Source organism: Cucurbita pepo, chromosome 19, assembly GCF_057944985.1.
Source record: "Cucurbita pepo subsp. pepo isolate OVF chromosome 19, ASM5794498v1, whole genome shotgun sequence".
NCBI classification, from domain to species: Eukaryota; Viridiplantae; Streptophyta; class Magnoliopsida; order Cucurbitales; family Cucurbitaceae; genus Cucurbita; species Cucurbita pepo.
Window position 1 is genome coordinate 11,278,831 of NC_141816.1, and position 22,382 is coordinate 11,301,212.

At 39.9% G+C, this 22,382-nt stretch overlaps 6 protein-coding genes and 1 pseudogene across 7 annotated transcripts; 1 reads left to right on the top strand and 6 right to left on the bottom strand.

Annotated features, from left to right (window-relative positions):
• Positions 1 to 366: 366 nt before the first annotated feature.
• Positions 367 to 2,663, bottom strand: LOC111781164 (uncharacterized). The gene has a single exon (XM_023661616.2). The coding sequence runs from the start codon at positions 1,387 to 1,389 to the stop codon at positions 469 to 471; it is 921 nt and encodes a 306-aa protein (XP_023517384.2). The 5' UTR covers positions 1,390 to 2,663; the 3' UTR covers positions 367 to 468.
• A 963-nt stretch (positions 2,664 to 3,626) lies between these two features.
• LOC111781695 (uncharacterized) lies at positions 3,627 to 4,654 on the bottom strand. The gene has a single exon (XM_023662382.2). The coding sequence runs from the start codon at positions 4,609 to 4,611 to the stop codon at positions 3,751 to 3,753; it is 861 nt and encodes a 286-aa protein (XP_023518150.2). The 5' UTR covers positions 4,612 to 4,654; the 3' UTR covers positions 3,627 to 3,750.
• A 1,154-nt stretch (positions 4,655 to 5,808) lies between these two features.
• LOC147786729 (uncharacterized) lies at positions 5,809 to 6,893 on the bottom strand (annotated as a pseudogene).
• Positions 6,894 to 7,555: 662 nt separating this feature from the next.
• On the bottom strand, positions 7,556 to 10,605 carry LOC111781898 (Tetratricopeptide repeat (TPR)-like superfamily protein). Of its 2 annotated transcripts, none has more exons than XM_023662631.2 (2): positions 9,146 to 10,605; positions 7,556 to 8,271 (listed from the first exon to the last, which is right to left on the bottom strand). In XM_023662631.2, the coding sequence occupies exon 1, from the start codon at positions 10,559 to 10,561 to the stop codon at positions 9,149 to 9,151; it is 1,413 nt and encodes a 470-aa protein (XP_023518399.2). In that variant the 5' UTR covers positions 10,562 to 10,605; the 3' UTR covers positions 7,556 to 8,271; positions 9,146 to 9,148. The 2 variants fall into 2 exon arrangements, with proteins under 2 accessions (XP_023518399.2, XP_023518400.2); XM_023662632.2 differs by having other exon boundaries at positions 9,114 to 10,605.
• A 1,078-nt stretch (positions 10,606 to 11,683) lies between these two features.
• LOC111782069 (endochitinase-like) lies at positions 11,684 to 13,533 on the top strand. Its single transcript, XM_023662847.2, has 3 exons — positions 11,684 to 12,137; positions 12,639 to 12,792; positions 12,929 to 13,533. The coding sequence occupies exons 1-3, from the start codon at positions 11,771 to 11,773 to the stop codon at positions 13,299 to 13,301; spliced, it is 894 nt and encodes a 297-aa protein (XP_023518615.2). The 5' UTR covers positions 11,684 to 11,770; the 3' UTR covers positions 13,302 to 13,533.
• Positions 13,534 to 14,560: 1,027 nt separating this feature from the next.
• Positions 14,561 to 17,450, bottom strand: LOC111782098 (butanoate--CoA ligase AAE1). The gene is made up of 2 exons (XM_023662892.2): positions 16,889 to 17,450; positions 14,561 to 16,142 (listed from the first exon to the last, which is right to left on the bottom strand). Exons 1-2 carry the CDS (start codon positions 17,210 to 17,212, stop codon positions 14,700 to 14,702), a joined length of 1,767 nt encoding a protein of 588 aa, XP_023518660.2. The 5' UTR covers positions 17,213 to 17,450; the 3' UTR covers positions 14,561 to 14,699.
• A 993-nt stretch (positions 17,451 to 18,443) lies between these two features.
• Positions 18,444 to 21,948, bottom strand: LOC111781881 (isocitrate dehydrogenase [NAD] regulatory subunit 1, mitochondrial). The gene is made up of 4 exons (XM_023662607.2): positions 21,253 to 21,948; positions 20,490 to 20,729; positions 19,934 to 20,012; positions 18,444 to 18,960 (listed from the first exon to the last, which is right to left on the bottom strand). The coding sequence occupies exons 1-4, from the start codon at positions 21,802 to 21,804 to the stop codon at positions 18,686 to 18,688; spliced, it is 1,146 nt and encodes a 381-aa protein (XP_023518375.2). The 5' UTR covers positions 21,805 to 21,948; the 3' UTR covers positions 18,444 to 18,685.
• Positions 21,949 to 22,382: the final 434 nt, after the last annotated feature.

Below are 22,382 nucleotides of genomic sequence, written 5' to 3' on the forward strand. Positions count from 1 at the left end.
GCGCATAAAAAGGGAGACCTTTTACCAGCTGAAGATCAGAGAAGGGCCCCACTGCCACGCCGACCATTTTACAGAGCGTTTTTTGGATATAGCCGTTGGGGGAAGAATCCGATGCAGCTTACTCGGGACTGAGAGTGATACACGTGGCTGAGGCTAAACTGCCACGTTGGCAACAAGGTGTCATTTCTAAATAATATATTTGAGTTATTTGCAAAATTTTAAACTCTCATTAATTACAAATATATGTTTTTTAAATTCTAATGTTTTTAAAAAATATATTAAATTAGCTTTGTAATTTTTAATTAAATAAATGTTTGAAATTTAATTTTTATTTATAAAAGGAGATTGAATAAATTAATTAAAATATTTTTTACACAAATAATTTTGGGTGGGTGTCGACCCGACCCGACCCGACCCGATTTTCCTCGCGGGATTTGATGAGGCGGGGAAATCACAATGCGGTCAACTTCACTGACTGAGTATATTCAGAAGACAAACTCTGGTATGAATCAATTCCCTGAACAATCCCTCTGTTCCACGTTCGATTCTTTCGATTCTCCAATCTAATCCCTGTAATCTCTCTCGAATCATCGATTGAATCTTCTCTTTCGCTTCACCATCTCTGTTTAACGATTCCAACTGTAGCCTGTCGATCGCCATGTCTAGGTTCACCAATTCGTTGATTCTTTCCGTGTGGTTGCGGGTGATCGCTCCCTTCTGCACGAGCCTCGACACCAATGTCCATCGGCTAGGTTTCGGTCTCCTGTTCATCGGCACGGCGAGGAAGGATAACAGAGAGTTGAAAATGGAGGAGGTGACGGAGCTTGCTTCTCTTAGTACTCTGATTACTGCCGCAGTGACTTCGTTTTCTATTTGAAGAGGAGGAGAGGCTCCGGCTGTGTAATCTGTTTGTCTGAGCGATGTGATCGATTTCTTCAAGCTTTCGTGTTTGATTCTCTTTCTCGAGCAGATATATGAAGCGATGCTGTTCTCGACGCCGGAATCTTCGTATTTGCTTCGCCGGATCGCCGATTGGAGATCTCGAATTCTTTCTTTTATCACCAAAATAGCGTCTCTCGTATTGTCGCAGATATCCAGGAATCTAACAGAGTTATCCACCAATTCCTGTACCCAAATTTCACCTCGGAGTACGGCTAGAGCTTGTTGGGGCAGTGGCAGGTTCAGAACCTCGTTCATGCATCTGTAGAGCTCCACCAAGCCGGAGAGACTGCTGCAAATCGCTTCAATGCTTGAAAAAGATGAAGAATCCAAGGATCTAAGCTTGGCTAGCTGTTGCTCAACCCGGATCGTGGATGGATGCGATCGAGCAGGTAAGCTTATGCTTCTAACTCTATAACGACTCCAAGGTGTTTGTGAAAATGCAACCATGGCTATTCTATTGTTATGCTGTTTAAGGGTCTAATGTGGGTTATAGATGAAATTTGATGTTTCCCATCACAAATTTATATAGGTAGAGACTCAATAGAAAAGGGAAACATTTTTTGGGGGTTTAAGATATCGAATTGAGCATGTGAAGGCAGCCAAGGATTACTCAATGGTGTGGTTATGAAGTCACATCTTTTGCCGGCTAAAAAGTAATTTTAAATTGGCATCATCCATTCTCCATATTTAATGGACCTTTATTTTGCTTTTATATGGTTGCGGGATAAGTGGCTTGTCATCCCTTATTTACATTCCCCGTATCTCCACCGCCATCAACGCCAACTCACGCTTATCCATGGTTGAAAGTTGAAAGTTCATTGGCGTTGGAAATTGGTAGCCATTAAATTAAACCTGGGCATCCCCTTTGGACACTCGACGTGATTTTGTTTCGTAATGGCAGTCTTCTTTTTCTATTGTTTTTCACGTTTTGAAGAACTTTTAGGCTGTTTCAGGAGAGAGAAAAAGGTTCATCCAAGTTGATTTGAAATTGACCTTGCTTGAATAAGCTGTCAAACTTCTAGAAGTTATTGGGAACTGGTCTTCACGGGATATTGTTGGAGAGTTTAAGGTCTTGCGACTGTTTTGGAGGTAGATTTTGGTGGTGAAATGGATTAAGATAGTAAAATTTTGCAAGGATTGTGGGGAGATGGGGGGTGGAGCCCAAATGAGATGGCTATGCTGGCAGGTAAAGGAGTAGAAGCATATGAGTTATCAATCAAAACCTCTTGCAAATGGCAGCTGGTGATTAGCGACAACTTATCATGCAAATGATTGGAGATAAGAGCATTTGGTGGCTAGTCATGGGGGGCTCTACTATGTGTGTTAATTCAACTAGTGGTTGAATATGGAAATGTCCATCAAGTTAGAGATAGAAACTAGGGAAGTGATACAAATTTAGTCTCTTTTCAGTCGCACCATTCGTGTTAATTATGAATGACTTATTTCTATTTTGCTACAAACTTGTTCACATGTCTTGTCGAAACTCGAGTAACCATATTGGTTACTTTTCCTATTCAAACGTTCTACAGGCTGTTTTCTTACAATATTTTGTTGAACTCACCCCACCAAATATCCATATTATAGTATGTTTAAAGTTCTAAGGTGTGAGATCTCATATCTATTGGAGAGGGGAACGAGTATCAACGAGGACATCGGGCTTTGAAGGGGGATGAACTATGAGATCCCACGTTGGTTGGGGAGGAGAACAAAACATTCTTTTATAAAGGTATAGAAATCTTTCTCTAACAGACGCGTTTTAAAAACCTCTAGGGGAAACCCGAAAGAAAAAACCCAAAGAGGACAATATTTACTAGCGGTGGACTTGGGCCGTTACAAATTGTATCAGAGCCATACACTAGGCGGTGTGCCAACAAGAACGTTGATCTCTAAAGGAGGGTGGATACCGAGTAATGTGCCTACGAGGATGCTGGGTCCTGGAGGGGGTGAATTGTGAGATCCCACATCTGTTGGGGAGAAGAACGAAATATTCTTTGTAAGGGTGTGGAAACCTCTTCTTAGTAGGCTCGTTGTAATAAATTTGAGGGAAAGCCCAAAAGAGAAAATCCAAAAATACAATATCGGTTAATGGTGGGCTTGAGAACATTTGTGTGCGGTTATGTGGTTATGTGGGAAGCTGCACTTTTAGGACTCCTTTAATTTCTTTCCCATTAAGACTCCAACTCATCCCTCCACCTTAATTTATAATTTATTCTCCATTTGATTAGCGAAAATAAATTTCATGAATTCTTGTAGGAAGCTTCTTTAATGGAGCTTTTTTGAGAGATGTTAAATTTCAGCTGTAGCATTAATGAAACTACTGTTCAGAATTGAAGAGGACAAAGAGTATTGTAAAAGAGAAGATGTTAACAAACTTAGTGGCCTGTATCAGGAAATTGACTTGTTAAGATTGCATAAAAGAGAGCCACTTGGCTTGGGCAGATGAGGAATTTTGGTTGGGTTGAGTAAGATACAAGGCCCATTCCAATTGTTTTAGACGGCGAAAGCCTGTTGGTAGATTGAATTAGAAGACTGGCTGAGCTTGGAATCTCTTTGCTTAGAGAATAAGATTTTCATCAACCAACCCTATCCATTTAACCTTTTCTGTATGAGGATTTGATCAAAACGCATTAAAGGAAGTGATCAATCAAAGACTAAGCTATTATTCTCGTTGGATCAAGAACAAATAGAACAAAATCGTATTATAGACATGGAACTCAAGCTAAAATACAAGTGGCGGATCCCTAAAAGTTGGATGTGCCTTTGCAGGATTCAGGGGTTCAAAATTGATTGTGGAAATACAGTACAATTCTATTGAGAGAGTATGTTCAACAGAGAGGCTCTTGTTTTGATCGATCTCCTGAACACACCGTCCAAGCCACTCTCAATTTCTCGAGCTGCCATTTCCAAACTCTCCAATCTTCTCTGAGCCATGTGCAACTTCTCAACTTCCTTTTCTTCTACTGCAGAGCTCAAAGCCAAATCCACACTCTCAAATTCATTCAAGCCACTTTTTGATTCGCAGGCAATTGCTCCATTGTGCACCCACTTGGAAACCAGAGACCAACCACGGGCTTTTGGCTTCGTCAATGGCGTCAAGTACAACAACACGGATTCCAAGATGGAGCTATTGATTGAGTAAGCTTGTCTCATAGCTCCAATCACAGAGCTGAGGTGATTATCTAGATTTGTCATTTGGGTTGAGTTGAATTTTTCGTTCATCTTCTTCATAGATATCATTAACTTTTTGGCTTCTTTCTTCATCTTTTTTCTGTAGCAAGTGTAAGCAGCAATGGTGGTTTTAATGGCGGAATCTCCTTTCCTCCGACGAACGGCAGAATAAAGAGCTCCGACATGTTGTTGGGTTTGAAAAGCCATATCCTTCGCCAAGCTGCAAACATCCAAAAGCTTCATAGAACCCTCCAACAACTCGTCCACCAACTGTTTGAGTTGGGGACAAGACAAAATCTGGTGGGTCGACCCCATTTTGAGAAGCTCATCGATGGAGTCATACAAATCCTGTAATCCCAAAAGAGCACCACAAACAGAAGAAGAAGAGAAAGAACAAGACTCCCATGTCTTCATTTTCCTCAACTCCTCCTCAACCTTCACAGTACTCGGATGTGATTTAGAAGGCAAACTAATGGACCTGGCATGGTACTTGGTAGCCATAATTGACAACCCTTTTCTCCAACTCTCTCAACAAAACTAAAGCTCTGCTGAAACTCCCTTTGAGGCTTTGCAAGTGCATACATACACATATATATAGATGGAATGGTGGGGGCAGTGTGCAGCCATTGATGATTCGGGTGTCACATGTTTGTGCAGCACGAATTTGGGCGAAATGATTTGGCGATTGGGGATTAGTTTAATGTGAAAGGGAGTGAGGTGTCGTGTGAATTTGTGGAGGGAAGGTGTTTTGTTTTAAAAATGTGAACGAGAAAGGTGAGAGGGTGGAGATTCTGGTGCCGCCACATAACCCACAACACCTAACCTTCAGACAAATCTCCTAATAAAGTAAAGGTGAGTTGCACACCTACCAAGGGCAACGCCGAGCTGTGCTGTCTCTACATGCGCACATAATTGGGAGCAAACTTAGGCTCTCTTTTTCTTTATTCCAAATTCCCCTTTTTTTATTGTTGATTTTATCTTTGATTTTCTCATTTCTCTTCTTGTGATTTTCAGGAATTGATTCTTTGGGTGAGAAGCTCCATTTGGATCTTATCCACTTCTTTGTGCTAAGTATTAAACCATCCTCGTTAACCCAATCATATTGTACAATTAGCATTCTCTTGGGAGTCGATCTTTTGAATCAACCCAGGGTTCGACCAATCTCTAAAGTGTCAATCGAAAGACTTTTGACGAATGTTGAAGTGAAATCAACCTTAAAAGTGAGAGTAAAGAATGAGTATTGGCTAATGACTGACCTTTAATACTCGAAGAGTCTTGTTAAGCTCAAAAGAAAATGATTGAATAGAAGACTTGTCAACCTGAGTAGATAATTGAAGACTGTTATAATGCTTAAATGTAGAAGTAGATAATACAAAATTTTAACGAACATTTTAAGATACTTTCCACTCTCTAACATCCTGAATTGTTAGTATCAACATAAACCTACCTGAAAATAAGAAATTTAAGCTCTATGTTATACATTGTTCATTTCAAATTTTGTTTTTAGGTAAGAATGAGATCTGATGAGAATCTTAGAATAAGACAAAGGGAGAATATTTAATTGATATTTGTTGGGTGTTGGGTGGTGACCTCAATTAACTTAAGCCACGCGTCAGCATTTGCTATTATCAACGTTTCCCTCCCTTTCCTTTTTTTTTTTTTAATTTTTTTTAATTTAATGTACGGAGGTGCATGAGGGAATTAAAAAGGGATTATAATCCTCTAATTCTTATTTGTTTACTAATCTAATCTTCAATTATTGTGCTCCCTTCCTTCTAAACCAAGAAATACTTTTACAAATCTTTGTTTTATTTTTATATCCTTCCATTTTTATATCCTCTAATTTTATGTACGAGCCTTTTGATTGAATGTCTAAGACAGTAATTCCACGACTCAATACATTAAGAAAGCACACGGTGTGTTTAACTAAACATCTAAACATGCAATCTAATCCTCGTTATCGTTGGCATCGTTGCCTCTCTTGTGGCCCAGGAGAGAATGAAGAGCGATATCCATACTCTCCAACTCATTAACCATCCTCTGTGACTTGATCACCTGCATCAACTGCAAGACCAAAAGCCACCCGTTACTGGTGCATATAGGAATGATAGAACCTCACCAAAGATGGAGATGCTAAAGGTTCTTGCTTTTCTCAGCAGTTTGATCATACGCACGAACATGGCTTTCGACGCTCGAATCTGCACCCTTTCGACGTAATGCTACTTAAAGAATTTGTATGCTTTGTTTCATTATAGGGATCATGTCTCTAGCAATGCTACAAAATCATTCAAAGCCTCTTCCACGAGCTTCCCCTCCTTATAGTGAACAAGAGCCTGCTGGATGGAAGAAGACTAAACTAGCTAGCTCCCCAACAGAGTTATACAACTTTGCTAGTCCAACCAATACAACTTGAATCTCCTCAAGCCAAAACTTGAAAGGATTTTAGGCTCTGCAGCAACGGTTCTGGCTTGAGCTCCACTCTCGCAGGCCAGCTAACCGACCCAACAGGCTGGTGGGTGCAACATCTATTGGGCAACATCAAGATCAGTAATATAATATTGAACATGTTGGCGTAGTTGCGGGCTGTAATGATACTAATGCCACCTTACAGTGCTACCCCTTTTTAAACGGTGGCTTTGTTAATAATTGTAGCCATGAATCTAGGCTAACAATGATCAAATATTTGGTACTCCCATAGCCTAGATTATAGTAGTGTTTCTAATGCTGCCGCAGACACAGGGCGAGGACCAAGGAACCAACAAAGTTTAATGAATATTCACAAATCCAAGTCATTCTTGTTTGCCATGTTTTCGAAGTCCCTTCCGGTAGTTGCTAACTGGCTCTAGATCACTATCGAAACTCATACCATACACGCTTCTTTCTCGTTTAAATGAGCATCCCACACTTGAAAATTGCCCCACATAGATCTCCCTCAAAACCCTCAAGTATCCCAATCAGTAGTTATTTCTTATGCAGTTCGGGCATTGGTGATTTCAATGGCTGATTAATGTCAATTATTAGCAAGAAGAAAAAACGAGAGTCTCCACGCTCTCCATAATATCTTTAAGGACCTCACCTAATCACTAAAGTTTTGTTCGGATGAACAAATACACTTACGCTCGAGCATGTAGGCAAATTTCTCGAAAATCGCTTAACTACAAGATTAGGTCAACCATCCAAAAAGATTTGATTCAAAACATATTGGATGAATTGAGAGAGACCAAAAATGATGATCCCTTCACATTATAACCTAAAAATGAAACACATTTCCATAGGGGTTTGGTTTTGCTTAATTTGTGGGTTCTCAACATGAAAGCCTGGCAATGAATTGAGTGTCTCCCAATCAATCCACATGAATCAATTCCCTTTGACCACTCAAGATTATACAATGAAAACATGTTAATTTATTGGCCTAAAAATCACCAAGAATCTTAGAGCTTGTCTGTTTTCAAAAACAATTGAACAGAATAAATAACCTTGTTCATTTACAAACCCATTCCAATCACAAATTCTTACAGATACTAATTTTTCAAGATCTTGTTACCTTACCAACCATAATATTATCACATTCACATTACCCATACATTACCTAACAATATGCAATGTATATTGACTCAATAATTTGTACTGTCTTGCTTATGATCTTTTCTTCCTTCATATACTAATACTTATCCACCGCTAATCTAATGTACCTGTTGTGATCCGTTGTGGATCATAAGTATACTACAGAGGAACATTGTAAAGTTAGGGTTCTAATTCTAAATAAATGTTTCAGGTTGTTCATTCAGCATAGCTTAGTAAATAAGGCATTTAAAATCTCGCACCCCTACCATCATTGAACTAAGAAATATGTTTCAATCCCTAATGTTTGAATCTCAAATCCCCTTTCCATTCCATCAAGCAGTCGGGAGCTCTGTGGAGGCAGATCAGCATCTACGTTGTAGGCTTTATCTTCTAGATGATAGCATTTAACAGTGAAAGTACGAACCTTGATAACAATTTGGATCCGTACTCTTCTGCCAATGCTTCAGCAATGAATATTCACCTAGGAATCTCTGTTATGCCTGGCTTTCACCGTCGTCATGCTTCACCAAATTTCCACTAAACCCCTTTTTTCATCAGCCAGCCACTCCAAATGTGCTTGTTGAAGTTGATCGAGGCCTAAACCACAGGAACTAGAAATGTGAGATTTTGCGGCTGTGAATAGAAGTAAAGAAATAAAATTTGGTGGAAGTAATATTTAAGTTCATACTTAAAAACGAACCGGAATGGTCAGTGAAAGGGGAAGCATAGTTGAATCCTTGATTCTAATGCAACCCAATGGTATCCATCTAAAACCACTATCTTATAACATTCAAGAAGATATCACATCACCTGTGAGATCCCACATTGGTTGGAGAGAGGAACGAAGCCTTTCTTATAAGAATGTGGAAACCTCTCCCTAGTAGACCATTTTAAAACCTTGAGGAGAAGCCTGAAAGGGAAAGCCCAAAGAAAACAATATCTACTAGCGGTGGGCTTGGGATGTTACATTACAATAGGATAACTTAGTGGTACGCTACAGGACTTAGAAAGAATGGGTTCTAAGTCACAATGTCCACGTTAGTAACTAAATGTGATAGGGTCTAGCAATTGTTCTGTGAAAATAGTCGAGGCACAACAAGCTAGATTGGACATTCACAGATTCTTATATATAAAAGATTCGAGAAGACTTAAAAATGCTACTGCATTAATCTGCTAAAGGTGCAAGCTCTAGGCTATACCATTCAAAGCACGGTGTATGTCTAACAATCCAAGAGTACATCTCTTCACGGTTGTCCCACCCTTGAGGAAATAGACCGGATCATAGTAGTAACAGATTTTAGCTCTATCCATCGTTACTGAGAAATGACCAATTTGGCTCCTTCAGGAGAAATAAACTATCCTATAAGCAGAAAATTATTGAATGCGAGAAAAGTAGAAGATAATGGCAAGCAAAGAAAGCTGGAGTTTTCAGAACATACCAACAATTAACACGAAAGGACCAAACTATTACCAGTTATATGACATTGCCTTTCTCCCCTGCTTTCTTGAGAGCCTTCAATGTAATCTCTAACGTTGAATATGCAGTAACATCCGTCAAACTTTTACTCTCAACTGCATAATCAAATACTTCATAGGCCTCCGCAATTCTACCACTCCTGCAAAGTGCCCTCACAAAAGTAGCATAGGAAGCAACTTCAAGCTTCATATCACTGGATTTCATCAAACCATACAATTCAATCCCTCTATCCAAAAGCCTAGACTTTGACAACCCATGGAGCAACGTATTGTATGTGCACGAGTTGGGACTGCATCCCTTTGCCTCCATCTCCTCAAGCAACGACAATGCCCCCAGAGCATCACCCTCGCAACACATTCCATTCATCAATGAAGTGTAAGTAACAGCATCAGGGAAATGACCCATCTCTGCCATAATGTCCAGAAACTTTCTTGCATCCTTAACTCGCCCCGACTTCGATAACCCAAAAATCAATGTATTAAAAGTCACAACATCAGGCTCCAATCCCTCCTCCTTCATTTTCTTATACACTCCAATTGCCTCAACGCCCCTGCCAAGCATACAATAGCCCTTCATAATTATGTTATAAACAAAGCAATCCGGCTTAAACCCCTCCTTAGCTAGCACACTTACCAACCGCGTCGCCTCACGGAGATTCTTGCCATTACACACATTATCAATCAAGATTGTATACGTAACAAGATCGGGAGTCGCACCACAACTACTACGCATTTCTTCAATAAAATCATAAACCGTAGACAGAGATCTGGATTTGCAAAGCTGTTTAACGAGATGATTGTATGTATAAGAATCAGGAGGTGAGTGTTTTTGCGAAAATTCTCTTACTAATTCAACAGCTTCATCAATCAGACCTGCCGAACAAAGCGATCGCACAGCAATATCAGTTGTTGCCTTGTCAGGATTGAATCCCTGGGTGACCATGAAATTGAGGATTTGCCGAACCGAGGCGAGAGAGGAATCAGTACCAGTCCCGGAGGTAGAGAGTAATACATGGAAGGTCGATCGTTCCGGCGAGAAGGAAGGTTGAACTTTGGACATGTGGCGGAGGAAAGAGATGGAGTCATTGAGTGAGGCGATTGAAGCGTAAGACCGAAGGAGAGAGTTATAGAATCGAACGTCGAGAGGGGCTTTTGTGGTGTTGATGAAGGAGCTGTAGAGCTTCTTGGCATCTGCGAGACTGGCCGATTTAAACAGCGTCGGGAGTTTAGGCTTTTCACCGTGGCCGGAGCTCTGGGCCGATTGATTTTCCCGGGAATGTTTCGGAGGACGCTTCTTAGACAAGGAGCGGATCTCGCCGGACAAGAGCGACGGCGCCGCCGGAGGATGAGGTGGTTTGTTAACGATCGCGGTGGAGATAGCTGACCGAAACGATGGTGATAATTTCCCCATCTTCCAACTCCCCGCCAGTCGAATCAATTGGGAGGGTTTTTCACGATGTTAGGGTTTATGCAGAATCTGAGATTTGGGAGGGAAGTCAATGGGCCGGGCTTCGGCCCAACTCGATGAAGGCCCACAGTTCTCAGGGACATTGCCTTTAAAAATTATATTTAATATTTTTTAATTTAAAAAATGAAAATTCAAACTACCAATAATAACGGAGAATTACTCTGAAAACAATTATTATGAATTGAAGGGGGGAAAGAAGAAATATGTATAAATAAGAGGGCATGTTTGCAAATAATTAATTGTAAGATGACCAAAAGGCAATAAATGCTTTTGTTGACGTGTGGAAAATTCTACCTTCAAATTTAATAGATGAAATATACCTATACAAAAATAAGTAAATATATATTTATTTAAATTAAAAAAAAAAAAAAAAAAAAAAAAAAAAAAAAAAAAAAAAAAACATTAGGGTGGATCTCTTAGAGGTCAGTGTTCTTGTAGTCACAATTCACTTCCTTGGAGGGGCTTGCTAGCATTCTCGTAGTCACCCTTTTGGAGGGACCAACTAGCGTTCTTGTAGTCATCATCCATCCCCTTGGAAGAGTCGGCGTTCTCATAGTCACAATCCAACCATTTGGAGGGGTGAGCGTCCTTGCCGTCACAATCACTTCCTTGAAAGGGCCAGCATCCCCTTGAAAGAGTCAGCGTTCTCGTAGTCACAATCCACCTCACCTCCTTGGACGAACTAGCATCCTTACAGTCACAATCACTCCCTTGGAGGGGCCAGCATCCTTGTAAACATATGGCCCGATGTCTGGCTCTAATACCATTTGTAACAGCTAAACTCCCACCATTAGCAGTTTTGTCTGTTTTGGCTCGTAACGTATCGTTTGTCACCTTCACAGTTTTAAAACGCATATGTTAGGGAGAGATTTACACACCCTTTAAAAAAATGCTTCATTCCCCTATTCAAACCGATACAGAATCTCACAAATAATATCTAAGTCATGGTCTACGGCTTATTGGAATAATCAGTGATCGTTCATGTGAATTGTGGAAAATTCAGCAAATCCCTTCTTATAAATTGGGGCAATTCTCTTCTCATCTTCTTCACCAACAACCCATCTTCTTATTTTTCTTCTCCATGAAAAATATGAAGCTTCATGCATTCATCTTCTTATCTCTTGCTTTGCTGTTGAGCGCCTCTGCCCAGCAATGTGGGCGGCAAGCCAACAGCGCCGTTTGTCAAAATGGGTTGTGTTGCAGCGAGCACGGCTGGTGCGGCAACACCGACGCCTACTGTGGGGCTGGTTGTCAAAGCCAGTGTCGCCGTCCTGGCCCGACTCCAACCCTCCCCCTAATGATGCTGGATCTGGCGTCGGCGGGATCATCACCGCCGCTGTCTTCGATCGATTGCTCAAGTACCGTAACGACCCACGTTGTCGTAGTAATGGATTCTATACTTACAATGCTTTCCTTACCGCTGCTCGATCCTTCCCTGCCTTTGGTACGACCAGAGATGTTACTACTCGTAGAAGGGAGCTAGCAGCTTTCCTAGCCCAAACTTCTCACGAGACCACCGGTTAGTTTACAAAGTTTTGTTCGTTAGGAATCACGAATCTACACAATAGTGATGTATTCTTACTTATAAACACATGATCATTTCTTAAATTAATCAATGTGGGACTCCCTTCCAACAATCCTCCCTTCGAACAAAGTATATTGTTCGGCACTTGAGAATCGAGGCTCGACTCCTCTTTTGGAATTCTCGAACAAAGTACACCCTTTGTTCGAACTACACCTTTAAGACTCACAAATTCTTTATTCAACATTTGAGAATTCTATTGACATGACTAAGTTAAGGGCATGACTGTGATACCATGTTAGGAATCACTGATCTCCATAATGGTACAATATTGTCCATTTTGAGGATAAGTTCTCGTGGCTTCAGTTTGGACTTCTCCGAAAAGCCTTATGCTAATGGAGATGTATTCCTTAATCGTGAAACTCCCTCCCAACAATCCTCGACATTATCTAATTATAAGAACAAAATTTTAATAAATAACGAGAGATTATGGCACAGGAGGATGGCCAACTGCACCCGACGGTCCATATGCGTGGGGATATTGCTTTGTTAGAGAGCTCCAACAAGATGCCTACTGTCGATCACCTGATCCGGAATGGCAATGCGCTCCCGGTCAGAAATACTTCGGTCGTGGACCCATTCAACTCACTCAGTAAGGAATAACCCTCTCTATCTTCTCCCTTCCGTTATACTTAAAAAAATATGATACTTAAAGTGGACAATATTATACTATTGTGGAGAGTCGTAATTCCTAACACACTGAACGTTGATATCTGGTATGATGCTAGCAACTACAACTACGGGCAGGCTGGTAGAGCGTTGAATTTGAATTTACTGAACAACCCGGACTTGGTAGCCACACACCCAATTGTGTCGTTCAGAACAGCCATTTGGTTTTGGATGACACCACAAGGAAACAAGCCATCGAGCCATCATGTGATCATCGGAAGGTGGCAGCCATCGAATGTTGATAGAGCTGCTGGAAGAGCTGCTGGCTATGGTGTTATTACCAACATCATCAACGGTAGACTTGAATGTGGTAGCGGTCCTAACGATAGAACGACCAGTAGAATTGGATTTTATACGAGGTACTGCAACTTGTTGGGCGTCACCATGGGACCAAACTTAGACTGCAACAATCAAAGGCCTTTCGGGCCTTAATAAAACCATCTCCACCTACTCCTAATAAAAGCATCATCTTTTTCGATATCAATTTAGTTTGATCTTTGTATAAGCTCATCAGTAATAAATATTGTCTACTTTGATCTGTTATGTATTATCGTCAGTTGATTGCTGGCAAATATTATTTGTTTTGACCCGTTACGTATTGTTGTCAGTCTCGTAATGTTAAAATGTGTATATTACGGAAATGTTTTTACACTTTTACATGTAATGATGCTTCGTTCCTCCCCCAGAGTCTAATTCTGATACCATTTGTAACAGTTCAAGTTCACTGTTAGCAGATATGGTCCAGTTTAACTAACTACGTATCCGCCTTAATAACTAATTAAAATTATAAGTAATTAACCCACCTATTTCATTTTTTATTAACAAAAATTTTCATTTATTTTTATAAAATAGAACTTGTAATTTCTTTTCTATTATATATATTTAAAATATATTAATTTGAGAGAATTTTTTTCATTTCAATATAAAAAAAAATGTAAACATTTAAATAAATCTTTAAAAAAAAATTAAAAAAAATATAATTTAATTTTCAACCTAATTTCAAAATATTTGAATAGTAAACCTACATAAAATTAATTTATTATTTATTATATATTTATATTTATATATAAAAGTGGGATGAGCCGGAGGATGTACTTATCATAGAAATCCCTGTTCTTTCCCTTGTCCTTTCTGGTCTCAAACATCAAAAACATCTCAAACATTTCAAACATGTCTGACATCTTAGACATCTCAAACATCAAAGACCTCTCAGACATTCAAACATTAAAGACTTCTCAGACCTCTCAAACATCTCGGACATCTAAAACCTCTCAGACATCTTAGACATCTCAGACATCTCGGACATCTAAAACATCTCAGACATCTCGGACATCTAAAGACATCTCAAACCTAGAAATCCCTATTCTTTCCCTTGTCGACCCTCTTTAACTAATGAAGAAATTCATATTCACACCCTCATCGTCTCCGACCCTGTTTAGCTAACAGAGAAAGACCCTGTTCAGCTAACAGAGAAATCTAGTTAGCTCACTCTTCCTTCTCAGTTTAAACGTAGATTCTTAAACCCCACAAACTAAACAAACATCTAACCACAAACTCTTCGTCACATGTAATAAAAATATATTTCTATTTCATTAAACTTTTTAAAAGAAAAAAAAAAAACTCGTGAAGGGTATAAATCTCTTCGAATGTTAAACTAAAAAAATCAACATAGGACTTACGATGACGTGGAGTAGCTATTAATTTTAAAAGAATAGCATTCAAACGTGTCATGTTTTCGTCCGACATTTTAACAATTTTTCTACGTTGAAACGCTTACGAATGGTAATTTTATTCCTAATTCATTTCTACTGTACAAACAGCATTTTAGAATCAAGAAAGGCTCCCCATAGCCTTAGCTCTATCCCTCAATATGAACTTTTGTACCTTTCCAGTTGAAGTCTTGGGCAAGTCTTGGAACACTATGGATCGAGGAGCCATGTAATGCGGCAACCGATGCCGACAGTACTCGATCAGCTGTTGGGCTGTGACATTGCTTCCCTCCTTCAATGCAACAAAGGCACAAGGTGTTTCTCCCCAATGATCATCAGGGCGCCCCACAACAGCAGCCTCCACAACTGCTGGATGACCAAACAGAACGGTTTCGACCTCGACCGAGCTTATATTCTCCCCGCCTGAGATGATCACATCCTTCAGCCGATCCTTCACTTCGATATAGTGATCGGGATGTTTCACTCCAGCATCACCACTGTGAAACCACCCTCCCTTGAAAGCTTCCTCTGTTGCTTTCTTGTTTTTGAAGTATCCACTCATCACAGTGTTCCCTCTAAACATTATTTCTCCTACCGTTTTGCTGTCAGCTGGGACGCCAACCATCGTCTCGGGATCGATTACGTCGACGTCGTGCAGTCCAACGTGATGAACGCCTTGACGCACTCGGATCCTTGATCTTTCATCACGAGGCAAACAATCCCACATTGGCTTCCATGTGCAATATGTGCCAGGACCATATGTTTCAGTTAGACCATACAAGTGACAGATTTGAAACCCCATCTCTTCCACCTTAGTGAACACTTGCGGTGGAGGTGGCGAACCGCCTGTCAAGACGACCACCGTGTTCGGTAACGGCCTGCGATCACATTCGGGAGAGTTCACAATCATGTTCAAGACAGTAGGCGCAGCTGCCATGTGTGTTACTTTGTGCAAAGCTATTTGCTCAAAGATTGCTTTGGGTGAGACTTTTCTAAGACAAATATTTGTACCACCTTGAGCTGCAACTCCCCAAGTAAGGCACCATCCATTGCAATGAAACATAGGGCATGTCCAAAGATAAACTGGCATTGAGCCCATGCCAGCCAGCAGAACCGTCGCCAAGGAGTTCAAATAGGCACCTCTGTGGCTGTAAACAACCCCTTTGGGCATGGAAGTGGTGCCTGAGGTGTAGTTGATACTGATCGGATCCCATTCGCTTCTCGGGTTTCGGGCCTCGAATTCGCAACTCCCGGAAGCTATCAGAGTCTCATACTCATAAACATTTGAAGATAATGAAGTGGGAGATGAAGCATATTCAGAATCATGAATTAAAACTAGCTTAGGTGGTTGTGAATCTGCTTGTCCAAGAAGCTGAATTGCCTCATTAGCAACTTCAAACAACGGAGTATCCACAAATATGATCTTGGCTTCTGAATGTCTCAGTAGGACTGATAACATTAAGGGATCATGGCGAGTGTTCAATGTGCAAAGAACAGCACCAGCCATGGGAGTAGCAAAGTGCAGCTCATACATGGCAGGGATATTAGGAGCCAGTGTTGCAACCTGTTCAATACAAGTTCAAATTTTCAAGAATGCAGCCATAATAGAACTAGAAAACATCCTATTCAAGAAAAATGGCTCATACCCATCGTTCGAATGAGAATCTATAACAGCCCAAGCTCACCGTTATTGACCCATTACGCATCATCGTCAATCTTTCAATTCTAAAACACGTTTATTAGAGAGAATTTTCAACACTCTTATAAGAAATGTTCTCTAAAGAGTTTTAAAACTTTAGAGGAAGTCTAGAAGAGAAAGCCCAAAGAGAACAATATCAGTGTGTTTGGGTTGTTATATTCTAGACACTGAACGGTGTACTAGTGAGGATGCTGACCCTTAAAGGGGTGGATCGGAGATCTCACACCGGGTAGAGAAGGAAACGAAGCATTCCTTAAAAAGGGTACGGAAAACTCTCTCTAGTAGACGTGTTTTAAAACCGTGAGGCTGACGATGATACGTAACGGGTCAAAGCGGATAATATCTACAACGGTGGGCTTGGACGGTTACGGAATCATTACCTATGCAAACTCTCCAGCTACTCAATAAACAACTAACAAAGAAACAACACATGTTTGCACTAACTGCACATGTTTGCACTAATTTTCAACACATTCATCCAAAATCAAATAGTAAGCAGAAGATTATAATCAAAATCACCATTAAAGGAGCAGAAATCCAGCTTAATCACAACATTAATCACAACATTAATCACAAGATTAAGATTAACAATGCAAATTAGAGCAACTAACCACTTGGCCAGGAGAAATCCCAAGCTGGGTCATCGCAGAAGCCAATCTAAGACACCGATTATAGGTTTCTTCCCAAGTAAACGACACAGAACCGTACACAACCGATGTCGTGTCTCTGTAAACTTTGGCCGTCCGTTCCAAAAAGGTTACCGGAGACAGAGGAACATCGTTCGCCGGGCATCGGACCAAACCCGCCGTGGATTTCCAAGAATCCGACAAATCAGAGAAACCTCGACTAATCGAAGAAGGGAAAACCCATTTCCAGACAGCTCTGTTCAAGCTAAACACTGAACGGAACGACCGATTTCGTATAAAACGATTCATTGTCGCTATGGTGGCGATTACCAAGAACTCTGCGACAATCCGACACGTCCCTTGTGATGTTTTTCAATGGGGTTTTAGAGAATCTCCATGTGGGTATTTAGAGGATGAAGGAGAAGACATTGACGAGGAAAGTGCCACGATCGAGATGGAGGTTGGGCAATTTTAGAATGAAAAATTTTATGGGTTTTTTAAAAACAAATAAATCCGAAATATTAAATTTATAAGCTTTGAAATATACGAAATCTGTTTGGATAATGAAAAGTATAAATTTTAGCATAATTTAGTTATCCATTGCCTTTGTAATCAATCATATGAAATGTCTGACATGTCCAACATAATTTTCTGACATGTCCAACATAATTTAGTTAGGAATGGCCTATTTTTTATTTTAATTTTTAGTTTATAAACATTTTTTCCATTTATCTAATTTTTATTATTTACTTTTTTCCTATATTTTTTTTTTAATTCAAACTAAAATTTGAAAACATTTAAATTTTACTTAAAAATTCAAATGTTTCCTAAAAATAAACTTAATTTTTAAATTTTTATTTTAATTTTGGATAATAAATAAACAATCTTATTTATAAATTTAATTTTCAAAAATAAAAAAAAATGGAATTTATTTTTAGCAAGTTTATATAAGATTTATTAAGAATAAGTCATTCTTTAATTTTAATATTGCGTTATATCAAGAAATGAAAGTAAAAGGTTGTTATATATAGTTGATCGTAATTAAGTTATAAATTATAAAAAAAAAATAATAAGAGAACTATTAACAGAAAAAAATAGAAATAATATGCCAAAATAGATTGGTAAACTTTACAAAACTTATCTAAACACAATTGGTGGAATCTTTAGGAAGATGACAATCACCATCTATTTTTTTTGGCAAGATAGTTTAATCCCCTATTTTGGGAAGCCGTGTTATGGTTTTGTAGGATAATTAGATATGAGTCATACAAGGGCCTGCCCAAATAGAGCGGGGAATAAGAGAGATAGCGAATCGGGTCATGTAAGGACCTGCCCCAAATAGAGCCGAGAATAAGAGAGATAGCAAATAGGAGCCATGTAGGAACCTGTCCCGAATAGAGCGGGGAATAGGAGAGGTAGCAGAAGAGAGATTTCTCCTATTTGCCTAAACGAGGTCGGGGACAAAACCAACCATGGTGGTTCAAACTTGAAGTGAACAGCCAGTTAGTTCTAAGATGGAGGAGAAGCAGACACATACAAGTAAATTAAAATTGCTCTCTTTCAGATTTGCAATTCTAATACAACAGCACAAATTGATGTCTTAAAATTGAGATTATTGGAACAAGAAACGCATTCACAGCTCTCATGCTTGGGAAAACTGAAACAAATCTTCTTTTCTTTCCTGATTCTTCAGGAAACTGGGCAGAATTCTGACGACTCCAAAATTCTAAAACTGTTTTATGAATAAATGGTAGGATAAAGCTATTCTCCTTTGGTTGATCATCAATCTAAAGCAGCTATGACTGCATCGACAACCTCCTGCGTCGTGCTCTGTCCTCCGAGGTCCTTGGTTCGGTACTTGCCTTCGAAAATCACCTTCTTCACGGCTGTTTCTAATCGATCGGCAAAAGATGGAAACTGGAGATGTCTCAGCATCATGGCAGATGATAAGAGCAGCGCTACCGGGTTTGCCTTCTTTTGTTCCACTATCCTATCATTCCCCACATTTCCTGCTGAAGCTCCTTGCTCAAAAACAGCGTGGTCGGCACCAACATTTCCTGAAGAACAGAAAGAAACTACAGTTTAAACATGGCAAGAACCGAGCAATATCTTAGCTCCTACCTCACATCTTTTTTCGTATTAGAAGTATTGGAGCTGAAACCTCGCTTGATCTAATGACTCATAGGACAACAGTTAAGGAAATTCTTAGGACGTTCAAACGAAGTGATTATCATTCTTTTGAATTCATTCCTTTTAATCATTTGTAATAGCCCAACCTCACTGTTACTGGATATTGTCCTCTTTAGGCTTCCTCTCGAGGTTTTAAATGCGTCTGCTAGGGAGGTTCCCACACCCTTATAAAGAATGTTTCGTTCCCCTCTCCAACCGATGTGGGATCTCACAATCCACCCCATTCGGGGCCCAGCGTCCTTGCTGACACTCGTTCCCCCTCTCCAATCGATGTGGAACCCCCCCCCCCTAATCTTACCCCCTTCGGGGCCCAGGGTCCTCGCTGGCACACCGACTGGTGTCCACCCCTTTCAGGGCTCAACTTCCTCGCTGGCACATCACCCGGTGTTTGGTTCTGATACCATTTGTAACAGCCCAAGCTCAAATAGAACACTATCTGCTAGCGGTGGACTTGGACGGTTAACTCCACTAGGCCAAACCACCATGGTTATTTTAAAAAAACATATATATATATTGCGGACCCTGATATCCATCTCTCTCCACTAATTTCTCACTGCCATAGCATTCTCCCCGGTTACCACCAAATTAAGTTTAATTTCTGGTTCTATACTTCTATTGTGGAACTTTCATCACTGCCCAACATTGTCGCATCAAGAAAATTAAACAATTTCACCTTCCATCCATCTTAAATTTCAGACATACAAAATAAAAACAAGTCCTGCTCAGAACATGTCTACTTGATGCGCAATCTCTGCCTCAATTTAGGCTCTAACAGAAACTTGAGAAAGGCTATAAAAAATATAAGCTTCGAATCTGAAACTATGAAACATTTGATCTTACCTCCCGGCATAACTCCTGTGCCACCAGCTATACCAGCAGCTGTGTTTGCCACCAGATTTCCGTATAGATTGGGTGTCACCTGCAAAACCACATCCAATCAATATCAAATACCATCTCCTACTTTCCCAATATGAAATGTAACTCACTTCCATTGAATTCCTAGTTTTCAGATCACCAACCAAATCCACTCTAATATTTTCATGTTTTCTGCTAAATTCACTCATCAAAAGTCCCATTGCATGATATATTGGAAGTATGGTTAGCTGATCCAAATTCTCCTAGGTAGACTAATCTTGCTATTTCCAAATTTAGATACATAGATAAGATAAAAAAGCCGGCCTGTAACCGCCCAAGCCCACAACTAGCAGATATTGTTCTCTTTAGGCTTTCTCATTCGAGTTTCCCCTCAATGTTTTTAAAACGCGTCTGCTAGGGAGAGGTCTCCACACCCCTATAAAGAATGTTCCGTTATCCTCCCCATCCTCCCCAACCGATGTGGGATCTCACTCAGCCACACACCAGACAGATGTTAAGATTTGAGAATATAAGTGCATACCATAACATCAAATTGCTCAGGCTTTGAGACCAGTTGCATGCAGCAATTGTCTACAATAACTTCATTGTACTTTATTCCAGGATACTTTGTGGCGACCTCTCGACAAGATTCCAGAAAGAGACCATCAGCAAGTTTCATGATATTTGCTTTGTGCACAGCAGTAACTTTCTTTCTGTTGTTGAGGTAAGCATACTCAAAAGCATATTTAGCAATACGCTCGGAACAGAACTTTGTTATCACCTGGAAAAGAGTGAGTATGAGAGACAAAGAAAGATACTTGGAGAAAACCCCTGAGAATTGCATGGATACCAATTACCACCAATATCAATGTTCTTAAAACTATAGATTTCATAATAGTTAAGATTGTCAAATACATCAAGTTGGTAGATAACCTCTTCTCTTTTTTTCCTGAAGAACTCAAACATTACTTTGGATAAGAATTTCATTTTTAATTTTCTCATCGTAATTTCTGAAGTATAGTTTTCGCCATCTTGAAAACACATTTGAGTTCTTGAATAAATTTAAACAACAACCATTTTTTTAAAAAACATATGCCCGATTCGATAACCATTTGAGTTTTGGATTGTACTTCTTTAAAAATTAACCTCAATCACTACTACCAAGTATGGATTTCTTTGTTTTGTTATCTACTTTTCGACAAAAATTTCCAAATCCAAACCAAGTTATCAACGTAGTAAATCAATTGGAATCAGAACACCGATCGGTCTCAAATAACAAGCACGGCGAATAAAAACATGAGTACCTTAAGGCTTTCCACAACTCCAGGAACGACCTCGTGCTCCAAACCAGAGTATTCACCCTCTGTATTCTCCCTAATCACAACAATATCCACGTTCTCGTGCCTGGTAGGAAGCCCGGGGAGATTAAAGCAATTGACAAGCGACGCATAAAGATCAAGCTCTTTCCTCAGCTGAACATTAAGCGAACTCACACCGCCGCCAACAGGAGTCACCAAACCTCCCTTCAAACACACCTTATTCCTCTTAATCGAGTCCATTACTTCTTGAGGCACCTTCTTCATGTCGCCATGAACCTCAAACTTTTCAAAATAAACAGGGGCGTGCATCGCATCCATGACTTGCTCCACTGCACCAGTAACCAAGGGACCGATTCCATCTCCGGGAATCAAGGTCACGCCTCTCGGAGCGCCGTCTCCTGGTCGGGGCATGTAAGTGACGGATCGATTTTGAGCATCGATTTTGGATTTGAAACATGAAGACAAAAGGACTGGATTTTCGGAAGAGCTGGATTTGGAGAGGAGCTGCTTGATGATGGGAACGGATCGTCGAGCCATCGGTTAAGAAGAGTTTTTAAGAATCAGGATGTTTAGGGTTCCGGCGGTGTAACGGTGAGCTAACAACTGGGATGGATCATGAGGGGTCGCCGGAACCGGTAAAGTACTGGCAGAATGGGAAAGTCTAATGAGAGAAAATATAATTTTGCGTTAGGCAGCCAAGAGAAAAGGAAAATGTTGGGGGTAAATATCCAGTGCGGTCAAGAACACTGGATTTAAGTGCCAACGACCAATCATTAAACGCCGAGTGTCAGTGCTGTGGAATAATTCTTTGATTTCAGTGTGTCCGCCGCAGCAGATAAATGAATACGTCACTTTCTTTTTTTTTTTTTTAAATAATTGTTTTAAATCAACGCTACAATTTAGGACTAATTTACTCGTTTATTAAGCTGCACCATTTTTATTTTAAACGTTCAAATTTATTTTTAAAATTTACTCTTTTAATAAGCTTTGGATCGAAATATAATTTTAAAAATATTTTTAAAGTGTTTAATATATATATATATACACATACACATACACGCACACCCACGCAAACTTTAATTTTATTGAAAAAGTAAATAGCGACCATTAACGAC

Excerpts from the sequence above, each read along its gene's own strand:
- LOC111781881 (XM_023662607.2), bottom strand. The coding sequence starts at position 21,804 with ATGGCTCGACGATCCGTTCCCATCATCAAGCAGCTCCTCTCCAAATCC. Across the intron at positions 20,013-20,489 it reads CTGAGCAATTTGATGTTATG|GTGACACCCAATCTATACGG; the intron begins GTATGCACTTAT and ends GTGGTTTTGCAG. Across the intron at positions 18,961-19,933 it reads CACAGGAGTTATGCCGGGAG|GAAATGTTGGTGCCGACCAC; the intron begins GTAAGATCAAAT and ends TCTGTTCTTCAG.
- LOC111781695 (XM_023662382.2), bottom strand. The coding sequence starts at position 4,611 with ATGGCTACCAAGTACCATGCCAGGTCCATTAGTTTGCCTTCTAAATCA.
- LOC111781898 (XM_023662631.2), bottom strand. The coding sequence starts at position 10,561 with ATGGGGAAATTATCACCATCGTTTCGGTCAGCTATCTCCACCGCGATC.
- LOC111781164 (XM_023661616.2), bottom strand. The coding sequence starts at position 1,389 with ATGGTTGCATTTTCACAAACACCTTGGAGTCGTTATAGAGTTAGAAGC.
- LOC111782098 (XM_023662892.2), bottom strand. The coding sequence starts at position 17,212 with ATGAATCGTTTTATACGAAATCGGTCGTTCCGTTCAGTGTTTAGCTTG. Across the intron at positions 16,143-16,888 it reads GGATTTCTCCTGGCCAAGTG|GTTGCAACACTGGCTCCTAA; the intron begins GTTAGTTGCTCT and ends TGTATTGAACAG.
- LOC111782069 (XM_023662847.2), top strand. The coding sequence starts at position 11,771 with ATGTGGGCGGCAAGCCAACAGCGCCGTTTGTCAAAATGGGTTGTGTTG. Across the intron at positions 12,138-12,638 it reads AACTTCTCACGAGACCACCG|GAGGATGGCCAACTGCACCC; the intron begins GTTAGTTTACAA and ends ATTATGGCACAG. Across the intron at positions 12,793-12,928 it reads GGACCCATTCAACTCACTCA|CAACTACAACTACGGGCAGG; the intron begins GTAAGGAATAAC and ends GTATGATGCTAG.